The sequence below is a fragment of the Lissotriton helveticus genome, chromosome 10 (genome assembly GCF_964261635.1).
Source record: "Lissotriton helveticus chromosome 10, aLisHel1.1, whole genome shotgun sequence".
Taxonomy (NCBI): Eukaryota; Metazoa; Chordata; class Amphibia; order Caudata; family Salamandridae; genus Lissotriton; species Lissotriton helveticus.
Window position 1 is genome coordinate 176,631,287 of NC_136071.1, and position 24,287 is coordinate 176,655,573.

At 43.1% G+C, this 24,287-nt stretch overlaps 1 protein-coding gene across 7 annotated transcripts in view; it reads right to left on the reverse strand.

Annotated features, from left to right (window-relative positions):
* The window catches only part of LOC144786082 (actin, cytoplasmic 1-like), a 77,270-nt gene that overhangs the window by 12,657 nt on the left and 40,326 nt on the right, over positions 1-24,287 (reverse strand). For 6 of the 7 annotated variants that reach the window (XM_078665033.1, XM_078665030.1, XM_078665032.1 and 3 more), the window contains 2 exons: positions 12,372-12,500; positions 7,286-7,501 (listed from right to left, as the gene is read on the reverse strand). In XM_078665033.1, coding sequence (XP_078521159.1) covers positions 7,286-7,501; positions 12,372-12,494 — 339 coding nt within the window. In that variant the 5' untranslated portion in view covers positions 12,495-12,500. The remainder of the gene's footprint in view (positions 1-7,285; positions 7,502-12,371; positions 12,501-24,287) is intronic. The other variant, XM_078665035.1, reaches the window with a different exon arrangement.

Consider the following 24,287-nt stretch of genomic DNA (forward strand, 5'->3'; position numbering starts at 1 on the left):
TTACTTGGGGATGTAGGGTAATCATTGGGACTGAGAGGAAACCTTCTTTACCAGCAGTACACTAGTTACTACAGGCACCACTCTTTTTTTCTCCCTCCACTTGTAGCAAAAATAGACACATTTAAGAGACTACGGGTTAAACTGAACCAGCCATGGTGCAAACATGTTGCAAAAACACCTAGGCCGTTTTAAGCATCCACTATGAAAGAGAAATCTTAAAGTTAATCCTTACAACATGTACCCGCAACCATTTAAAAGATGGCTGTGATCACTAGTGATCAGGCTAACTACTGTAATGCCCTTGCCACTGACCAGAGAGAAAGAATGAGTGGTAGAGGAATTTAACACTATTCATTTGTACTCTGTGTTAACAGTAGGTGACAACCAATTCATTCATTTCAATCATTATATAAGATCCGCAGTCGACTAGAATCTACTCCACAGTTCACTTTTTGTCTCACTTTCTATTCTGCGTTGTTGCTTTTTATTTACAGGTACTGATCGAAACCCTTTATGGTGCAAAATACGTCAGTGAAATATAAGTAAACATATATCACTCTGGAGACTCCCTATTCCAGGTGGGTTCACGTTACATTACTATTATTATTAGTGTTCTGTTCTTAATAAATGGATGTCATCAATATTTTAAAATTGAGTCTGAAATCGTTGGGTGCCATCTTTCAGTGAAAATGATTTTCAATTTTACCATACAAGAACAATTTAATCAATGCTGATTAATCTTCTGTTACCACAAGTCTGCCTTATTTCTCTGTAGCAACAATAACTGGGACATCGAATCCGAAGCTTTCAGAGTTCTGAAAACTTCCTCTTCAATTTCCTCAGCATAATAGGTACATAATACCCAAAAAACAAGATTTTCAATAATCTCCTCTTCTGTGTTGGCAAGTCCTTGGCCAAAGCCTGGTGATATTTCCAGAGCTCCTCTGAGCCAGTGGCTCATTAGATATTATAACGAGAAAGAATTAGCCACCAGCTTCTGTGCTTTCTTGAGGTACACTTCACAGTTTGTGAGTGGTCTTACACCTTGCATCTAGACATCAGTGTCCATCATCCAGTTGCTAGCCTGGGAACAGCAGAACATTTTTCTCTTCAGAGGCCAAACTCAAATTTACATAGTACACAGTTCTTAGTATGCCTTTTTTAAATATATCATTGATTACAGACATCCTCTCGCCCTTCTGTGCTGTAAATCCATTCTCCCAATACCTGGGAAAATTGAGATTGGTAAAAGCAGCATAAAGAGTGTGAAGAATGTTGACATTGTACTACTTTCACCACCCTCTTTACCTTGCAGCTTCCACTTGCCAACACTACTTTACAGATAAATACTTCTCAGAAAACATATACATCATCACCTCCTCGCATTACTCCTCATAAACAAAACATAACACACACACCAGCACAACAAAATCTCACATACACTCTACCTCATAATACTTTCCGTCACAAACTAGAAGCATACACCCGCTACCACCCTCTTGACTACAAAAATAATATACACTCTAAACCAGCGCCACTGCCAAGCTGTCTTCCTTCCCTCACACCTAACACATACAGCAGCATAGCATCTCTCTTTTAAGTACATCTCATCCACTGGGCAATTTAGAACCTTACAACATGACCCACATGATGCACCATCACCCCTAACTCATACACCTTCCACCGCAAACAGACGCAAACAAAATAAGGAACATTCCACTCTTCACAACTTCGCATCTCCCTATCTACAGCACAACAAGGCTACTCTACAAAAACAACACAGCTCACCAACTCACTCTCAACCACCATCTCCACCACCCACAAACGCAGACCCATCAAAATGCCTTCTTAACCTGCTGGGTGAGGAATACAGTACAGAACAGCTACACTATTGCTATCCTCATACAGCTAATACCAGCACTAAGGACACACCTGCTACAAGTCCACAAAACACTGCTCATTCTTGTACAAAACAAAGTCACATCATCACCAAAACACCTTCTCTAAACTGCCTACTAATAAATGCTCGATCACTCTAAAAAACACAAGCACCGCATCTACGACCTTCTCACTGACACATTACCTGACTTACTCTTCATAACTGAATCATGGTTGGGAGATGACATGGCTCCGGTGTTGCATGAAACTGTTCCTCTAGGCTACCAAACTATCATAGAAAATGTACAGACAAAAGAGGAGGTGGCTTAGCTGTTGGATTCAAGCAAACATTAAATATCACTAAATGTGACAACATCTCAATACAAGGTTGTGAGGCCCTCCTCGCCAGATACAACAGTACACCATCTTTCTCCTGTAATTTCCAACTCCTTTACAGACCTCCACCTCACAATGCAACATTCCCAGACACACTTCTAGACACAGTTTCAAACCTTATAACACTACACTCCAACATATGCATTCTTGCTGACCTAAACATTTGGTTTGACAAACCCAATATGCCCCATCCAAAAACAATAATCACTGGCTTAGACACACTGATCCTACATTAGATCAGCCACAAACCCACACACAACGCTGGACACATCCTAGCTATCATTTTCCCAAATCCAGAACTAGTTAAATTTCAAACAATCACTCCAGTCACATCAAGGCCACCATTTGCTTGCTTTCCAACATAAAACAACGCAAAGCAACACACCTAAAACCACCTTAAACACATCCACCTATTGACTGTGGAACAAACTCAATTTTGAACACTCAGAAACACAACTTTAATCCAGTACAAATCTAGACACAATACATTCTGTTAGAATTATCCTAATACCACTAAGACCAACATAACAGAACAAAATAAAACAGGCACCTGGGAGAAATACAGAGCTGAAAGAGATAAAACAGCAAATTAGAAAGCTGTAACGCATCTGGCTCAAAACAAACACCAATCAAAACAAACTTCAGCTACAGAAACGTAACAGATTGTAAAGTGAGCAATTTATAAAGCTATGAAAAAATACTATTCAGACAGAACTCAAAATGCTAAATGTGCAAATAAACAATTCAGTAAAATCCTCACCTAATTTCGTAAACCAAATTGCCTAGAAGGAGTTCATTCCATTACTCAAGAATTCAAAGACAAACTGGCAAATCATTAAACGACCAAAGCAGACACATTGGACTCCTTTTTAAAACAGAGAAAAAGTACCACCACAGACCCTTTTCCAAAAAATCCCTCATCTGCATTCCTTCCAACAAATATCGCACAATGAATTTATGGACCTGGTCAAAGCAAACAGGCCTGTGAGCAGCTCTTCTGACCCTTGTCCATGACAAACCTTCAAGAAAATTCTTCTAACTTACCTTAGCTGCCACACCAGAAAGGCGAATCATCAACAATTCCTTAACTACTGGAATATTTCCATAAGATCTAAAAAAGCCTAATATATATGCCCATTACTAAAGAAAACTAAAATGGACCCACTTAACCCCGACAACTACAGACCAATTACAAATTGACCTTTCCTGGGCAAATTGATAGAAAGAGCACCATTCACCCAGATGTCACAATTCATTGAAGATAATTACATACTTTCAGACTTCCAAACAGGAATCCGTCCAGGAAGAGGCACAGAACCTGCCCTCATTGCCATCTGAGATGGCCTTAAGAACACAGTTGACCGGAACAGGGTTGCTTCACTACTTCTCTTGGGCTTCTCAGCTGCCTTTGATACGGTTAACCATAACACTCTAATACAAAGACTCTACAAAGCCGGCAAAGAGGGACTGCTCTTGACTGGATCGCATTCTACCTTCAAAACAGAACGAATGTCATCCATTTCTCATCCAAACCATACTTCACAAAAGCAGGGATCCCTCAAGGCTTTATCATCTTACCCATGCTTTTTAACATCTACATGAAGTCAATACCGGCCATGAACAATGAATTTCACCTCACATGCTATAACTATGCAGATGACACACAAATACTCCTTAATCTGGAAAGCCCAAAAGACATTCCAAACTCACAAATTTCAGTTGCCTCAGAGCCATTGATCAGTGTGTGACATGGAGCCATCTGAAAATGAATGCTTCCAAAATGGAAATACTCACATGTGGCCATTGGAAAACGTATAAGCCATCTAGCCTGACGATCTGGGGAAAACCACCTAAAGTATCTAAGGACATGGACTCCAAGCTATCAATGAATGCCCAAGTAGACAAAGTAGCAAGATCAAGCTTCATTACTATAAAGACTCTGTGACGGATCGTCCCCCACTTAGGATTCCACACAAGCTCCAGGCTACTGTCTCTCTTGTTCTGTCTAAACTCTATTACGCCAATGGCCTCTACCACGGATCATCTTTAACAACTATGAAAAGACCACAATGGATTGATAACTCTACTGTCAGAGTACCCTTACATATAAATCCACAAGTCCACATCTCCCCTGCCTTGAAGGCCCTACATTAGTTACCAGTTGCCAGAAAATCCACAGATCCTGCTTTCTATCTCCCACAAAGCGATACATGGAACAGGAAAGCTCTTCATCAGGAATAAAATCACCAAATACATTCAACAAAGGAACCTCCGCTCTAGATTGGCACCTTGCCTCAAAATCTCACCATAAAAGATAAAAAAACAGGTGGCACATCCTCCTCTCTTCCAGCAGCCAAATTATGGAACTCTTTACCCCCAAACATAAGATCCACGGATAACTACCTTATCTTCAAAAGACTACTCAAGAGTTGGCTCTTACCCACATCACCACTTACTCAAACATAACTATATAGCATAGCCCTGTTTATATAAGTATCTATTTGGACTATATATGTGTACCAACATATGTGTATTCCTTTGTATAAACGTGTATAATAATTATGTTTATAAATATATAGGTATTTGTTAGTTCTGCTTAACAAATGTACATATTACGTAGGGTTATAGTATTCTATGTTTAACATTTATATGTCACTGCATAAATAAGTGCATTTTTACCATAACTATTTATCTACAATTGCTTCACAATTGAATTACAAAAAATATATAAATTATAAAACAAATAAATTATCTTAAAGTATAGCAACACTTGAAAGTCTGAGTTTATTAAATACAACTTAAATTTACATATATTACCTTCCTTATACATATATACCTTCCATGTACCTATGTATATTTATATTTATTACTTTACTTCTATTTCAGCATCTCCAATGCACTACCCAACATCTCACCCTATATCTTTCTCAATACATCCTTCACCTCCACTCTCTGACTCATCCCAAACACCATTCTACTACTATGATCCCCAAAATAACCCTTTCTAGACTCTTCCCTTCTCTACCCCTCCTTTTTTCATCACAACCCTATTTTACTATTCAGATCTCCCAAACAAGCCTTTCTAAACCCTTCCCTCTGACTCTTCCCCCCCTCCACCTCCCTTTTACTCATCCCAAACCTCCGCCCACTGATATGATCTCCAAAAAACACTTTCTAGACCCTTCCCTCTTCTATCTCTCCACTATCCTTTCCAATCCAACTAACAGACTCACATGTCCATTGCTCAAGGTAATTTCATATTTACCTATACTAATTCCCCACTAATCCTGTTAGGGTTCCGGAGTAGCGTGCAATCTGCCAAAAAGCGAATCGACACCTCATAAAGGGTAACAAGGGCTATATAAATGCAAACCCTTCCCTCGTCTAGCCCTCCACTATTTTTTCGCTCCAAATAACAAAGTCACATGTCCACCACTGTAATTAATTTCATATCTCCCTACAATAATTCCCCACTAATCCTTTTCGGGTTCTGGAGTAGCGTGCTACTCGCTGAAAAGCGCATTGACCCCTCGTCAGATGTAGTAAGCGCTACATGAATGAAATTACAATTACTATCACAAGTATGTAGCAGGACACTTGTGACCAGGGTCATATTGTGATCTAGGGCCAACAATACTACTTTCCCATTGGGTTAATCAATCTGCTTTGCTTTGTAAAGCTCTACTGTTTGTGTGTCTACTTTTAACCATTATAAATACATCAGTATGGTAAAATATGTATTTGTAAAAAGTAAGAAGAACAGAAAATTAATATGATGCTGGAAAAGGGATACTTTTGTGTCGACTAAAGTGCAGTTTACCCTGTGGAACACATTTAAATCGTGTTGGATTTTATCTCATGTGTCAGTTAGTCAGTGAGATTTCTTGGGTTGTCCCTGAGAAGACCAAACTTTTCAATTGATGTAAAGTGATTGCTGGATCTTTCTAGTTTTGGGACTATTAAACATATTGTGACAGAATTTGGACGAGCAGTTCCCTTTGATGTTGCTATCGCTGTGCTTCGATTGGGAAAGTGCATGCAATTTGTTGATGCATGTGTTTTCTTTTTTAGCTCACTGATTGCTCTGGCTTGATTCGCAGCACTGGAGGAAATTACAGTTTAGTGTTATTGCTAAATCTGATAAAGTAGGGTGAATAATGATAAAACATCGTTTCACTGGACACTCTTGAGCAATATTGAGATTATATTGTTAACTATTTTGCTTTTGCTTTTTTTATTTAGTGATGCTGCACAGCATTATGGATGCTGTACAGCATAGCTAAAAATCCCTGACAAAGCCAATTGGTCACAAAGGCAAGAACTATTGACTTTGCTAATGCTTGTTTCTCTAGGAAGCTTTCCTATGGAAGAACTGGATTTCCTAACTTCTCGCACCACTCCTTCAATCAGTTGAATTTAAGGTCCGAAAGTGATTATCTGTTTGAAAATTAATTTGTAAGGGAGCGTAGACAACTAAAAGAATATGTTTGTGAAAACTAGGTAAAGAAAATAAATGAAGCTTAAGAGGAAATATACATTTTTAAAAGGGTGTGATCTCTTAAGGTATGGTTGTGGGTTAACACATGCTTCATATTTTCTCTTTTTGGTCTGGGGTTCATTAATACTTCTGTTAGCAGGGTATTCCTCAGGGGCAAGAGGCAGCTCGTTGTAGAAGGTGTGGTGCCTAATCTGGCAATGTGGGCTCCTAAGAAGTACTCCCAAAATGCCAGTCAGAGAAAGCGAACTCTGGGTAGGGAGGCTAACTACACCAAACCAAACAACAAAATTGCACATATCATTCTGTATGTATTTGTAGTAATTAGAAAAAGATGAGTTTTTCAAGCAGTTAATAAATCCAGAAAAGAAATTTCAATAAAGACAACCTGTCAGAATTCCAGCAAGAGAGGAAACCTGTGAACAGTAAACTTGAGTAAATGGAAAGCAAGGCAGGTTGGCAAATAGCCAGAGTAGTTAAGAGTGTAAAATCTTCAAAGCAAATTGGAGCAAGCACCTGTGTCATCTTTTCTCTGTTGGCCTTAGGGTTCAGTGGAGCCTCTGTTAGAAGTACAGGATGTTCTTCCGGGGCAACACGGAGCTCGTTGTAGAAGGTGTGGAGCCAGATCTTCTCCATATCATCCCAGTGAGTGATAATGCCGTGTTGAATTGGATACCTCAGGGTCAGGATACCACGCTTGCTCTGAGCTTCATCACCAATGTAGCTGTCTTTCTGCCCCATGTCAACAATCATGCCCGAAGAAAGATGGACAGGAGAAACGTGTAAAAAGGAATCATTACTCAAATTTTCATAAATAGTTCAAATCTTTTGAAAAATGTGCACAATACGTCTCATTTGAATTCAGTGTTTAATTTGAACCAGTGGTTTCGTGTGCTCGGCATCGGCACTTAATTACCAACACCAGCATTTATGACATTGTGCCACATGGTGGCACTGTTTGTCTAATTTAGAGATCATCACAACAACAGTTATTTATTAATTCAATATACATTAACAATGACTAACCCTTCCGCCCAGGCTTATTTTTTATAGCTTTGGGGGCCTGGAATAGTCTGAATTGTCACAATAGTAGGTGTGTAATGGTTAGTAGTTGTTTTTGTGCTGTCATTGGCAGCAGTGGTAGGGACAATGGGCGGTGCAAGCAATAGTGACCGCCTGACGAGGGTCCTGGCACTTATGTTTTTTTTTTTACAAACAAACAACTGTTTGAATTGAAGGATAAACACACAACCTTAAGAAACAGGGTTTCTCTTCCTAGACGTGTCTGAATTAAGGTGAACATTTAGGATAAGCTTAAATTGTCTACTCTAATTCCCACAAGGCTATGAACATTTTTGTGGGTACCAGTTATTACCCAAGACAACTGAAGATATAAAACCATGGCTGGTGAATGGCTACATTTGGTCCTCTCCACAATCCCATTGAACATTTTCCTCAGGGGCACTGTCAATTTTTTAAAATGCGTAATTAAAGTGCCCGGCTCCTTTGTTGAGTCCAAACTACATAAAAACGTTAAATAAGACTAACAACCGTGTTACAAACCGTCTAGGTTTAGTAGGACTTCTTGCCAGATGAATGCCTTGCTAATGAACACTGTTTTTTCGGTCGAGCCTAGCGCAGCGCGCCTTCGCTGCTCTAGGAAAACAACCTTTTAGAATCACTCTGGACTTATCACACGCTCGTGCGTGTTTTTTTTAAAGCATTTTTTCTATTGGGCTTTGCGTGCGTCTTTGTAAAAAGACAGCACATTATTGGGCAAAGGCGGGTGCATGTACCACCTTTCCCAGGAAATGTATCCGCCCTCGGCCTACGGCTTGCGGTTACGAGCAGCGGCGCCATCTGTTTCAAATTATCGCACCCGCGCTTGTTTCCATTTGCCTGTCTCGCGGTCGCGTTAATTGTAAACAGATGGCGGTTGTGTTCACTTTTGCGGCCTCTCGTTTCCTGATAATTCTCATCGATGTCTCCAGCAACGATTGATGCTGCGCTTGTTTATAAAGTTGGGGTGTGGGAGCCTCACGGCCCATTCTTAGGGAGAGAAGTGTTTTCTGAACGTCAGGCTCCTCCTTGTTGTGTAAGTCCGACCAGCCATGCCCTCGTGCACAATGAGGTCATCTCCACTAGACGACTCTACATCATTAGCATGTCATGTGCATATCAGCGCCCTTAACCTGCACTGCGCCCCCCTCCTGTGACCCCCACCTCTCACGATGCATGTGGGCACCAAGCCAATTCCACTGTTCCATGCAGCCATCCCCTTGCGAACAACCCCTAACACAAGCAGCACAAGTCAGCAAAGGCCCTTTCACTCTCTCTTCCAATAACGTAGGATCCCTCCTCACCCGCCGCATGCTCTCCATCCTCCACACCCTCCCTTGCACACTGCCCGTTCACCCAGAGCCCACGGCTCTCCGCTTCACCGGGCAGCTTCTCTCTCCTTTCACTTTTCACACAAAAGCCAATCCCTCTCACCCGGTCCCCTTTCCTTTCACGCTGATTCCACTGCTCTGCGCATCTTGAAATGTCACTGACAACACACTGCTCTCATCCTTTCACGCTGAGCCCAGGGCCTTCCTCGTCTTGATATTTCCCCGCAAACACATATCGCTCTCATTCATACCATTTCTCACAGGGCCCATCGATAAGCTCACTTCGTCGATCCTCCCAGCCAGTGGGGGATAATGTACTGCATTGCTAAACACTTATAAGGTCCCAAAGGCGAGACCTATTGGCTATGCCAAAGCTTGTTTTAAACTAGCCTTCTGCCTATAGCTCTATATTAGAACTTGTGAATAGCTAAGCAAGTACAGGCAAGCTTTAGGATTATTTAAGTATACATGTCCTATTTTCATCCCTGTCTGAGATTAATTGTATTTGTTACATTGAATCTAGGATTACGTTTATATTGCGTTGCACACAAAGGCATTTAACTTCATTATCTTCGCGCTAGCGCCCAAAAATGTACATGGGGGATGAGGGGGAGGGACTCTGCAGTAAACTATTGCGAGGAGCTGTTATATTTGGACTTCCCCAAGTTAAAACAATTACATTTTCAAACCACTTATTTCACAATCTCCTCTTCAGTTCTAAAATTCTTTAGAGGGGACGTGTTATCTTTGCAATAACATACTCACTTTTCGTCGGGCTCTAAAACACTTGTTTTTCTTTTTTTATTTCCCTTTTCCATCTCTGAACAATTATTCAATTTGTGAATATTAGCTATGCCCTTTCCTGTCTGCCTAGTTATTTATTGACTGGTCGTATTTAAAATATACATATCTGGTGTTTGGAGTTATTGTTGTGCCAGGGATTTGTTAATATTAATTTTAAATGATTTGTCAAATAATGGCATGAAGACATTTAAATAGGGGTCCTCACAGATAATCCCTAGTCAAGTATTCACTATAGAGCCAGGTATCTTACTAATTAATCTCATATTCTATACAACACAAACAAATAGTAGGGGGAAATGTACACTCAGGATGTCACACTCACACTCCCTAGCAAGGTTCACATTACAAAACTGAAAATGCATGCACAGCTGTCCCATTGGCATCTTGCACTGGCTCCCCGTCAACAAGAGGATAACCTTCAAGCTCCTCACCCACGCGCACAAAGCACTCCACAACACCAGACCAGATTACCTCAACAGCCGACTCAGCTTCTACACCCTCACCCGCCAGCTCCGCTCCGCCGACTACGCCCTCGCCACTGACCCCTGCATCCGAAGAGTGACTGCCGGCGGCAGATCATTCTCCCAACTCGCCGCCAAGACATGGAACACCCTCCCCATCCGCCTATGGCAGACCCAAGACCTGCTGACCTTCAGAAGACTCCTCAAGACCTGGCTTTTCGTACAGTAGCAGCACTCTCCCTCCCCTTAGAGCCTTGAGACCCTCACGGGTGAGTAGTGTGCTTTACAAATGATTGATTGATTGATTGATTGATCTTGATTTAAAGGAACAAAATAAATTGTCAGGCGATGTGAAAATCAAGGCAACAAATCATATCCAGACCTCACTCAAGCAGCTTTGAGATTTCCTTACATGCATATAAGATTAGACACCACCATGCCCGGCTAATCAGTCCGTGCAGCCAACGGTGGCCAAGAGCCTCCCATGGGGTCCACAGGGAGCAGTGGTAGCCTGTACAGTAACCTCCCCTCCGCCCAGCAAATACTAAGGTTTGATCAGTTTGTCAACGCCCCACTAATACGTTTGGTAATAGTTAGTCTTGACCTAGTGCTTGCAGAGCATATTAACCTTCTCACAGAGACTGTCCAACCAATACCTACCCAGCTGAATCCTTAGATCTAATTATCCTGCACAGAAAAAGCAGAACTGGTCTGAGCACAGGGAACAAATATAATCAGAGTCTAAGTTTTCAAGTGAACTACCAGGAGTTTAGAAAGCTAGGAAATTCACTTTATTCATGGCAGAAATTAAATACCAACAACTACACTATGGGGGCGATTATGATGGCAGACAGATTGCCCCCGCCGGGCTAGCGGTAGCCACCGCCGGTCCGGCCGGGGCAATCCGCCGCCATCCTCAGTGAAATGACCCCCGCCACATTAGGATGGCTGGAAGACCGTCCGCCGCTTTTGCGCCACGGTCGCCTTGCGACCTTGGCGGAAAAGGTCTAACATGGTGGCGGTGTCTATCAGACACCGCCAGCCATATTAGGATGGGCTTTGGGGAATGCCTTTCTGTAGCGGCAGGCATACGGTCTTTGCTTTGGGGGCCAGTTGAGGAATACCAGGGTGAAGGGGGGGTGCACATGGGGGGTACCTATGGTACCCCCCTGCGTTTCCAAGTACAACATGGCAGGCACGGTGCCTGTCATGTTGTGCTTTGAAACGCACAACATGCATTTTTAGCATTGCGACGGGCCGTGCTTTCACCACCGCCCGCTGCAATGTTAAAAATGCGGATGCACCCGCCACTGTGGCGGGTGCATCCTAATACGACGCACGGGACCTCCGCCATTATGGCGGACGGTCCCTTGCCAAAACAGGATGGCGGACAGACAAAGTCCGTCCGCCATCCTAATTGACCCCTATATTAGAATTTCCTCCCCCTTCAGTAGAGATCGAGTTCTATTGACTAGCATAACATTAACTACTAACTCATTGTAGCAACTCACCCCACACATTCATGATGAAAGGCGACATTAGGGACTGATCGAGAACTGTCTCAGAGTTTGACGCACTTCAGACTGGTAGGGTATGGATCCATTTCACAATGAATATGACCTTCAGCTCAGACATGGAGCATAGATATGAATTGTGGTTCATAAGTCAAGAGTAAATAAAATGACTAATGATGCATAAATCATTCAACATAAAAGCCAATCCCCCTCATTTTGACAGACTGTAAAGTATTTGCCTGCACCGGTCAATTTTTTGGAAGATGTTTCATTGGGGCCAGGGATGCACTTTATCATCATTTATGTGATAAAGAAACCCTATGGCCTAGTCCTGCTGTAGTTAGTCATATTTGTTAACCAGTGCACTCAGACAATACAATAAAATAAACAACCAACCTAGACCATTCTCTCATTGCAAATGAAGAGCACATACTTGCTGTTTTTGGCGTCCGACAATGGTTGGAAAGGCAACACTTGGAGCATCATCTCCTGCGAATCCGGCTTTGCACATGTGGGTTCCATTGTCAATAACCACTGTGCCAATATCATCCATCATGCTGATCTGTGAATATGCCAAAAGTCACTAGTATTGTCAGCAGCATGCACATATAATAAACATGGGAAACTGGGGTGTGCAATGTAATGTCCAAACATGTGTTACTCATTATGGCCCCATGTTAACTACAGAAATATTGCCATTGGATTCAATAGCAAGCACAGATGCAAAAATAAAATATATGATTCTCCCAGTGAGTTAAATATTAGGAGAAACTATTTTGCTCCTTGGTATTTGGCTTTCCAGACCAAATTAAAATATGGTACATTTGCTTTCATTTATTATTTGGATGTCATCAGAACCCATCTCTTTATCTTCAATGTTAATGTGATTTACAATTGGGCCAGAATAAGTGGTATCTGTAAAGAAGTGAAACAGAAAACTCGAACTCAGAAAAGTATTCTGTACTCTGAAATAATTGATCTAATAGAAGACTTTGGCAGTAATTAGCTGATGAAGCAATCTTGCTGCCTTCGTTCATCAAATGTCTTTGTCGCATGTGGCCAAGCTTTGCTGCCGCCTAGGGTGGTATCTGCCAGAGGCTCCCATGGCAACAGCAGGGCAACATTATGTACTCATGTAGGTTTCTGGATAACTCACTGTCCTTGCACCACCAGCCCCTTTGTGGTTTCTTAAGCGCGCTTGATGCTGATAGTGAGTTCACTTCATAGACGCTTGTGGATGTACGTTGTTACAACGCATGCTTTTACTACGCATGTCTTTACAACGCAGGTTTTTCAACGCAAGTCCTTATAACGACTTGCGTTGGGGGTGCTGGATAGTGAATAGTTTAATTTACTATTCGAACTCCAGTCGCCGTGGATAGTAGGGCATGTGTTGGATAGTAAATTAAACTATTACCTATCCTAGAGCGCCCCCCAGCGCAATTCATTGTAATGACTTGCGTTGAAAAACCTGCGTTGTAAAGGCACTGCGTGGTAAAAGTTGCGTCGTAAAGGATGTTTCCCACGCTTGTTTGTCACTCTCATGAATACTTACCTTGGGTGGGTGTGTACCTCCCCCGCATCATCACTTATAATTCTCAAAACATAGTTCTGTTGCATTTCTCCACTACCTCCCTACGTTTTCCACCCTCAAAGGCTACTAGGATATTCGGTAAATCCCTGTCCCAAAAAAGCACGAGGGAAGTGATCGAGGTGGATGGCCAAAATCACTCCAAGATACTTATTTATCCATTCATTTAGAAACCTATTTGACTGCATAGTGTAAACCTAACAGAAAGGCGTCAATATTTTGCTGAGTGCAGTGGAGCACAGCCACTCAAGGGTAACAGGAAATGTCATTAGTCATAGGAAAGTCCCAGCCTCTCAGAGAGAGAATTCCATGCATGAAAAAAAGGTAAAATACCGCATGCTCTACCTTTCAGTCAGGTGCATTAAGGTCCTCTCAAAGCCATTCTTCTTTATTTTATTTTATTTATTTAGTTGTATATAGTGCGAACAAGACCCTTATGGGTGTAAGAGCACTTAACAAGTGGGAACAAGGGTACAATGTGATACAAACGGTGATAATGTACAGACATTGTATTGATCACAAAGAACAATAGAACAATATTCACAAATATAAATATAAATGATAAGAGTAGCAAGGAATGGTCGCTCATGAGAATAAGGAGGTAGGGACCTCATTTTTAGAGGAATTTGTTGGAAATAAGAGTTTTAATTTATTTCCTGAAGATGGAGGTGGATGGGTTGCATCTGATCTCCGGGGGGGAGAGAGTTCCAAACTGTGGGGGCAATTCCGGAGAAGTATCGGTTCTAGGTTTTCTTTGTGGTTTGAGTAGTAAGGAGCGTGTGCTTCTAGAGATTCTGTTTCCACCCGTTAAGGTCAATTTATGGGTCAAGTAGGAGGGAGTATTGTGGTGCGCACTTTTTATGTCAGACAAGCAGTTTTGAGGTAGATCCTTGCCTCATAGGGTAGGCATTTCAGGGATTGCAGGTCGAGAGCGATGTGATCAAGTTTTTTTGAGCCAGTGATGATCCTAGCAGCTGCATTTAGGGTAGGTTTTGAGGGTGCAGGCTCAATTTTCGGAAGGCCCATAAGGGTGGCACTACCATAGTCTAATCACGATAACACAAGAGCTTGAGCCGCTGTTTGGAGGTCTGCCAAGGGGAGGGAAGGTTTACGTTTCCTTAAGATGTGTAATTGATGGTTAGCTCCTCTGGTGGAAGAACTGATGTGTTGCATGGAGAGGGCTTGGTCTAAGGTTATACCTACGGATTTAGCAAAATCAATGATATGTGGGGTACAATTCAAGGCAGTAAAATGAGGGATCCAGTCTTTAATATTGGGGGCGATGGTGGGTTGTGAGATACGTAGGAATTCTGTTTTGAGGGCATTGAGTTTGAGGTGGCTATGGGTCAGCCAATGTTGTGTATGTGTCAGGGTCTTGTTCAGGATATTGATGCCCTCAGGAGAGGAGATTTTCATATAAAGTTGGGTATCGTCCGCGTACATGTGGTAGGAAATGTGTACACGTTTAAAGATTTCAGTTAGGGGCTTCATATACAAGTTAAACAGTGTTGGGGCGAGAGTATAGCCTTGGGGTACTCCCAATGACACTGGTGACTGTCCGGAGAGAGCATGGTTCATTAGGATGTGCTAAGATCTGTTGTGGAGTAAAGAAGGGAACCATTTTAGTACGGTGCCGGGGGAGACCCATCCTGTGTTCTAGAAGGTTAAAAAAGGTATCATGATTGATAGTGTTGAATGCCTGTGACAGGTCTAGAAGGATAAGTAAGCAAGATTCATTCTGTTCGAGTGAGTGAAGGGAGTCATCAACAACGTGTAACAAGGCCGTTTCAGTGCTATGACCCGGTCAGAAGCCAGATTAACAATGAGGAGTTGGAAATGCTCAATGTGATTGCAAAGCTGTAAGTGTACATATTTTTCTAAGAGTTTGGCTAAGGTAGGGATGTTTGAGCTAAGGGGGTATTTATTGGGATCAGACTGGTCGGAGTTGGGTTTTTTAGGATAGGAGTGACCTGCCTGCTTTTGAGGCAATAAGGTAGGATGCCTTGAGTGAGTGAGGCATTGATTATCATGGTCCATAACGGGAGTAGGACATGGATGGACTTGTTGAGAAATTTGGAGGGGAGAGGGCTGCTGAAGTGGATGGAATATTTAAGAGAGGTCAAAATGTTTGGATGTCATTTTCTTCAAAGGTTTTGAAGCTAGACCAGCTGGCATTATTTTTGGGTGAGCATGGGGGGGTTTTCTCGAGCAGCCTCCCTGATCATGAGGGGTAGAATGTAAGAGGGGTATGGGTGGTAGGAGTTGCATAGCGTTCTGTATTTTGCAGGAGATTAGCATGGTTTACTCAGCAAAGAAGGTGGCAAAGGTCTCACAGTTAGGTAGTTCTTCGCTGTCTGAGGAAGGGGAGTTGGCTCTTGCATACCCTCTGGTTTTTGATCATTTGGAACAGATTTTTTGGTCGATTAGTTTCTGTGTCTAGTTGATGTTGGAAGTAGGTTGCTTTAGAGTTTCTGATGTGCCTATTGTAAATGCTCCTTTTTGTCATAGAAGTTTGAAGTTGGACAAGGAGGGGATATGTCTCCAAGCTCTTTCTGAAAATCTGAGGTGACGGTGTTCCTTGTTAAGGTCACAGTTGAATCAGGGGGTGGTTCACTTGGCTAGGATTCTTTTTAGTTGTTTAGTTGCAAGGGTATCCATGATTTTGGACATGGAATGTATGTAGGGCTCGGTGAGTTCAAGAGCGCTATAGTGGTGGGCGGGAGCAGGATGTCGTCACTAAGAGCCGACATAGTGAGTGACTTAATGTTGCGGTATCTCGGACCCACTGTTTGGCTTTCATAGGTTAGCCCCTAGAGATGGTTACCCTTACTGTGATAAGGAAGATGATGCAGTGGCATAGCTTTTGAGTGGCAGTGCTTGAGCCAGTTTTGTGGCAGTGCTTGAGCCAGTTTTGTGGTTGTGGATGGACTTATATTGTAAATGTGAGCAATTAGTTTCATGAAGATGCACTATCTACAGCAGCACGGTACTTACAGGTGCAGGTGGGTGGACAGAGTGATGTATGTGACTTAATGGAAAAATGAAAACTGAGAAAGCACATGGCAGGAAACCAAATCATGAAAAAACAATTTTAAGGAAATACAAATAAATTCAACATTAAATGTTGCAATCCGACTGAGGGGCATTTTGCAAGACTGCACGTTGGCTGAGGAACTTACCGTTTTGTCAAGGAGACCAGCTGCTCGCCTTTTCCCGCCTGACGAGTTCTCCCGCCGCCGCACTGATACCATCTGCGGTCGCTGCGAGGAGAAACTCGCTTTCCCAGGGGCCTCTGCACCGGCGCTCCAGGAACGCGTCATAATCTTGCGCCTGGAGGCGCTACAAAGGAGGGGCTCGCCCGGCCAATAGTGGCTGTTGCAATCCGACTGAGGGGCATTTTGCAAGACTGCACGTTGGCTGAGGAACTTACCGTTTTGTCAAGGAGACCAGCTGCTCGCCTTTTCCCGCCTGACGAGTTCTCCCGCCGCCGCACTGATACCATCTGCGGTCGCTGCGAGGAGAAACTCGCTTTCCCAGGGGCCTCTGCACTGGCGCTCCAGGAACGCGTCATAATCTTGCGCCTGGAGGCGCTACAAAGGAGGGGCTCGCCCGCAACGCGGGACGCGAGCGGGACGCCCGGACGAAGCCCCGAGGTTGGCCAAGGTTGGGTTGGGCCCGGTTTCTTTGTTTGATGTGATATATATTTAGCTGCAGTTCGTAGCTCACTTCGGACATCATTATTTCGTGCTTCCAATTGTAACTGTTGTGCTTAGAGAAATATGCCTCCGAAAAAGCAAGCTACTCCTAATAACACTATTGACAACTATCTTGTACATGTTGTAGAAAGAATCAATAGTGATAGGAGATCTTCCTTGGGAATAGATTCACCCATCCAATCTCCCCTCATTGATATTGAGTCAGATGATCCTTTTGCGCTTCAGATAAATAGTAGCTCAAATGGTGAAATACTTGATTCTCTTCCTGATACTATCATCATCCAGCCTAGTGGTATTGTCGCTGGTATTGAAGACATTAGTGTTAATGAAGCTTTGATAGAGATATCCACTAGTAATGAGTCCCCAATCTCCCCTGCAGCACCCATTTTAGTCCCGAGGATTAATGGGGAAAACCAAAAGGTTACGGCAAAACGGGAGGGTTTAAGGTCAGCCAAGAATAAAGTAGCAAACCTTCCGAGGAAATTTTCAGAGGAAGAGGAGGCTGATCTGACTAGTGAGGCTTATGTTACACTTTCAAATGCCCAATTTAACAAACTACTGTCATTGATGGAAACAAAAATCAAAGGTGTAGTTAAACCTCTGGTCAGTAAAATAGATAAGTTAACCTCCGAGGTTAACCGATTAGAAGGTTTATTAGAAAAAACCCTGGGCGAAGTAGGTAAACTCCCGGAAATAGTTTTTTCTAGGATCGAGTCTACTCTGAGCAAACCAGCCACTGTAGTTAATAGTGGATTTATCCCTATCCCTGCACCAAATCCTCTAATGGCACCTAAGATTATCATCCCTGGTGATGCTCCTAATGTTTCGATTTCAGTTCCCGTTGATGTTGACCCAATCACTGAGAAAGGGACTTTTGAGCTTGTAGTTGAAGCTTCCCCATTGGTTCTTGTCCTTGCTAATGTCCCTCCCTTGGCCCAAGGTGAACATGAAACAACATCTTCCTTAATAAATAAATCTTTATCATGGCTGACCAACAACATGGTAATTTCTCCATGGGGAAAGCAGCAACTCTCGGAAGAGCTCGTAAATGCGAGAAGGGTTCAGTGGATTGGGGACAGGGTCAAAAAGTTTAAGGGGGAGTGTGTTGTCCTTCACTTTTCTGACCCAGGGGTCTTGACTAATATCTTGCCCAACATTTTACCACCACAGCGGAGATCAACCTCTATTGTTCCACTGACTTTGGACTTCTTCTACCCAAGGAAGGGAAGTGGTCCGAATTCAAGTATTCTGAGAACCAAATGGAACATTGTGACCAAGAGGGGGAGGAAGGATTTTGCCTCGGTGGACTGGGGCTTGGGGTTGGAAAATCGTTTCTCTGCATTATCAAACTTGAATGCTTGTGACTGACAACCACTTATTTGTAACTCTATGCCACCGATTGTCTGTGATGAAAGCATTATTGGCGAGGCCAGCTACTTAACTAAAGATCGTACTAAGGGGTCCTCCTTTGAGGATCCAGCAGGCCCATCCAATGAAAATATTAATTGTAATGATACTGGTGGAAAGATGATGCATGAGACTATTACAAGCCCTAGTTCTGTCATGATAACTAACACGGGGAATCTTTTGTCTTGGAATGTGGCTGGACTATGTTCCAAGTTGGATTGTGCTGACTGGTTTGGATTTATTAATAAGTACGATCTTTGCATCTTCCAAGAGACTTGGGCGTGTGACCCTGTTTTTGCTTTGGGGTACATAAATTTTCATGTTCCTGCTTCTAAGGGCCCTAAAGGGCGTCCGATGGGGGGTCTTACCATATGGATCAGGCAGTCTTTAAAAACTGTTGTAAAATGTGTGGAGCTTGACCAAAAAGATATCCAGCTCATCAGACTCACTAGTGATCTACCCATCTCCATAGATATTTGTAACATCTATGCTAGAGGTGGAAACAAAGGTAAATCTGAGGTTCTCTTGAGCCTCTTTAATCTCCTAGAGATACACTCTGCAGGGAAAAACATACTAATTGCAGGCGATTTGAATCGCACTTTTGAACCTCTCATCACTGGTGACTCCCCTCTCGGAGTAGAGGAAGATAAGCTATGGGATATCCCCACATTAGACACTCCTCCGATAACTCGCTGGACGGCTGACATATTAGGCTTAAATGCAATGTGCCTGGAGTACGGGCTACGAGCCTTGAATGGTCGAACCAAGTCAGATCGAGTCCCTGCCATGACTTTTAACAACGGGCGAAACAAAAGTCGCATTGATTATGTCATCTGCAGCATATCTATATGGTCATCTGTTAGTGACATGGTGGTAACAGCAAGGCCAGAAAGCGACCATGACCCTTTATGTGTCTCTCACAATTGGTGGTCGTTTAAAGTAATAGCACCAACCCCTTGTGACCAACTTTTGCTCCCGACGATTGTTCCAACTAACGATATGCGCAGGTTAAGGTGGTCAGGTGTCAGGACAGACCAGCAGGTCCTCGAAAAAATAGGAGCAGCGACAGACAAGGCCATTGCGGCCCTGGAGAGCGTAGCTGGGACCTCACAGGGATATGAAGACGTAATTAAAGCACACACGACTCTCTTTAATGAAGTTAAAAGTTACTTCCTAAAACCTGTACATAACAAGAGGGTCTGTCCATATAAAGCTGCAAAGTGGTATAATCATGACTGTAGGGCGGCAAGATCCAACCTAGGAGTTGCTATTAAGAGCAACAACCTGGGTGAGATCCGATCTGCTAGGAAGCACTATAAAAATTGTATTGCCAGGGCAAAAAGAGAATGGGACGAAGCCCACTGGCAGAAGTTGAAATGTGCAAGCGATCGTAAAAATTCTAGACTATTTTGGCACATTGTCAAATGGGGTCACGAAAGGTCTCCAGAAGCTCCTAATAACAATGTTTCTCATGATGCATGGGTCAAATTTTTTAGTGAACAGTACTCTTCCAGGGACCAATTCGGTAACAGTTCCTGCCCTACTTACCTGTTCGCAGATGATGACATCTTTGCTCAGAGTGAAGTACTGTTTGCCCTGAAATCTGTTCACAGTGGCCGATCACCGGGCATTGACGGAGTCCCTGCGGATGTTTTTTTAAATGACACCGATAGGTGGAGCAAATACATCTGCTTATTATTAAATCACATTGCCAGGGGTGCTGAAATTCCGGTATCCTGGCGGGGTGCCGTCATTATTCCGGTATATAAAAAGGGAGATCGTGCCCAACCTTGTAATTACCGCCCTATCAGCTTAATTGACACTGTTCAAAAGGTTGTAGGGCGTGTAATTATTAACAATTTGCTTGATTGGGCAGAGGAGCAGAATGTTCTATCTCCTTTTCAGGCTGGGTTTCGCAGAGCAACCAGCACTGTGGACCAGGTCTTCCGTTTTCAATTGATCCAGTGGAGGACTGTGGTACTGGGTGGAGGTAGTCTCTATGCAGCATTCGTTGACCTACGGGCTGCATTCGACCTGGTGCCTAGGGCAAAATTGTGGGAGGTGCTGGCAGCTCTGGGGGTCCCAATGACCCTGTTGACCTTGATCATGAGACTCCATGAGGGTACTTACGCCAAAATCCAATGGGGTGGCTATGGAAATGACACTGTCGACTTTCCTGTTGAGCGTGGGGTTCGACAGGGTTGTTCAATGGCACCAACATTGTTTACCCTTTTTATTAACGGCATTGTTTCCCGCATGCAATCTCAGGCTGTGGATGCTCCCTCTCTCTGAGGTGTAAAAGTTCCTATTTTAATGTTCGCCGACGACACCTTAATTTTATCGAAATCCCCCAGCGGTCTGCAAAAGGCACTGGTAATTTTTGACAAGTTTTGTAGTGACCATGGCTTGGAGGTAAACGCAGCTAAAACAAAACTCATGGTTTTTAATCCTTATAGAAATTTTAAATCTAAAATATCCATGAGTGGGCGTTACCTTGAAGTAGTAAATTCTTTTACTTACCTGGGGATTCACATTTCTAATGACAATAGATGGAACCATCATTTAAACATTGCAGTATTAAGACATAAGCAATTGGCTGGTACCATCATTATGGAGCACAGTAAATCACTGACCAAACCGATTAAACCTCCCTTGATCATATACGAGGCTAAGGCAATAGGGTCAGCATTGTATGGGGCTGAGTTGTGGGGGCAAGAAAACCTCCAGGAGTTACAGACATCAGAGAATAACTTCCTTCGGAAACTTACAGGCACCCCACAGAGCAGTCCCCTTTTGCCTCTTAGATATGACCTTGGCAGGAAAGAAATCTCGGCAATGTGTAAACTTCGTCCGATATTATATTGGCGTAGAATCTGGACCACCCCCGAGTTGTCACATTATGCAGAAGGGTTTGCTGATGTTATCAAAGCGGACCGATTTAACAAAATTAGATGGTTTACTAAAATTAGCATTATGTGAACTAGGATTAAATGAACTGTGGTCCGATCCAGCCGGGTCATTCTTTCCATCTAAGTTATTCATAAAAAATCTTTTCTGGGAACGGGTTGAAAACAGGAGTTTGCTTAGTACTAGCAATGGGTCTATGACTACTGCTTTCCTCGAAGTTAAGCTGTTTCCTACGTATGAAATGTATTGGGATTTTATAATGAAACCCATGGATAGGAAACTGTTTTTCCAAATGAGGGCTGGTTCTCTACCTCTACGCAACTTAACATCAAAGTGGAGAGACGGAGGTCCAGCTACTTGCCCAGTATGTGGGGAAGGAAAGGAAACGTTAGGTCATTTCTTGTTCTCCTGTCATGTATATTCCGCTCCCAGACGTGTTTGGTTGGCTCCTATGTGTAGAAATCTGGGTACTAAAAGTAGTATGGTAGCCTTGCGTATTGTAAAATCTACCTCCCTAACCTGGATTATAATAGCGACTGCAAAGTATTTGGGGTGGGCGTGGGTAATTAGGCAGAGATTGCTAGTAGGGTAACTACTCTCTGCTTAGTTGAACAGAGACTGCTAGAATATCTATTCTCTGTTCCGTTCCCACGTGAGGTGTCTTCTCGGATGAATAATTTTAAAAATTTTACTGACTTTTAATAGTGATATTGGATTGTTTTTTAACCTGATTATTATCAAATGAACTTTGCACCTGTGATTGTATGAAGTATGTTGAAATGTAATTGTATTTTTCTTTTATGTTCAAAGTGCTTATGTCATATTCGATTTTTGTAATTTAATTGTATTTTATTATGTGTTTGTATGTCTGCTTTTATGAGTAATACTCGAATAAAGCACTTTTGAATTGAATTGAAATATTACAATTTAAAGGAAAGATCATTTTAAGGAAAAGTCAAAATATTATATCAAACTTGGGTGGATTTGGGGGTAATGAGGGGTTTTGGAGTTCGGGCTGGGTGATGTTTAGGGGGAGATGAGGGGTTTGTAGGTGTCAGGGATGGGTAGAGTTTAAGGGTAGTGAAGTGTTTAGGTCTCAGAAATGGTTCGAGTTTAGGGGTGGTGAGGGGGATTTTACAGTTCAGGGATGGGTGCAGTTTAAGGGCGGTAAGGGTTTTTTAGAGGTCAGGGATGGGTGCTGTTTGGAGGTGATGAGTGGTTTAAAGGGTTCTGGGATGTTTGGGGTGTAGACGGAGAAAGGGGTTCTTAGGGTTCAGGAATGGGTAGAGTTTAGGGGTAATGAGGGGTTTTGTGGCTCATGGATGGACAGAGTTTAGGGGTAGACAGGTCTTTTAGGATTCAGGAAAGGGTGGAATTTAGCGGTCAGGATGGGTGTAGTTTAGGTGTCCTGAGACATTATTAGGGCACAGGTATGGGTGGAATTTAGAAATAGAAAGGTCTTTTAGGGTTCAGGATGGGTGTAGTTTAGGTCTGGTGAGGGGTTTCAAGGGTTTCAATTAATGTCCTCTTTGAGAGAGGGGGGGGCACTCAGAGCTAGTTTAGAAGGCCCGGAGCCCATGCTCCTAAAGGTAGTCTCACAAATTGGGGCTTCTGTTTCTGAGAAAGGTGAAAAAGTATTCCTAATAGGTGTGTCTAGACCTATGTCATGAAGACAGTCAACAAGACTGTCTCATGTTGCCCTCACACACCCACACCAGGTGGCACGGAGATGCCGGGTTCGAGCATGCCCCGAGTTTTAGAGTGCGGACCGTGCGTCTGCGCCTACCCTTCCGTATCCACGTCCCTAGATCGGCTGCACCTACCCATCCGTATCCTCATCCCAGGATCGTCTAGGGACGTGGATATGGAAGGGTAGGTGCAGACGCACGGTCCGCACTCTAAAACTCGGGGCACGCTCAAACGTGGCATCTCCGCACCACCAGATGTGGTTAAAAGCACAATAACTTTAGGTTGGACCTTGAACCACACATACAGTAGAGTAGGTAGCACTTTAGGGGCACCACAATTAAGTGGGGGAATTTTAAAATAAATGTTTTACTGTCCTGACGAAGCACCATGGATCCTTTAGACCATTTGATAGACATGAAACATGTTGACAATTCACTGAGAGACCTGAGTGAGGTCTCCACCTTACGACTATAGGGCACTGCCCCACATAGTTGTTGCACACTGACTACCAGGGTTCCTTTTAAACCTCTAGAGTAGCATTTGCCTGTTATAAGTTTTTATCTCTGACAAGGTGGTCCACTTATTAAAGGATAGTGTGTGGCCTCCCCTATCAGTTTTAGCCCACAACCACGTTCCACTACTCCGCTACACCAATCACCTCACTTGCATGCATCATACAGCATCTCTTAAAAAGATCTCCGCCAAAGTGACCCTTGGGGAACCTGTGGGGCATTGCAGCGCTGGCCCGACGAGGAGCACCACTCTATGATGAAGCATGACATTCCCTTGGGGAGGTGTGAGGGCAACATGAGACAGTCTTGTTGACTGTCTTCATGACATAGGTCTAGACACACTTGTCAGGAATACTTTTTCTCCTTTCTCAGGAACAGAAACCCCCATTTTTGAGTCTTTGAGGGGTTTCTAGGGGCAGGGTTGGATGGTGTTTAGAGGTTGTATGGGGTCAGGAGTGGTTGCTGTTTAGGAACTGTGAGAGATCAGCAAATTAAAAGCACTGGTAGTAATCGTTTGACAATGTAAG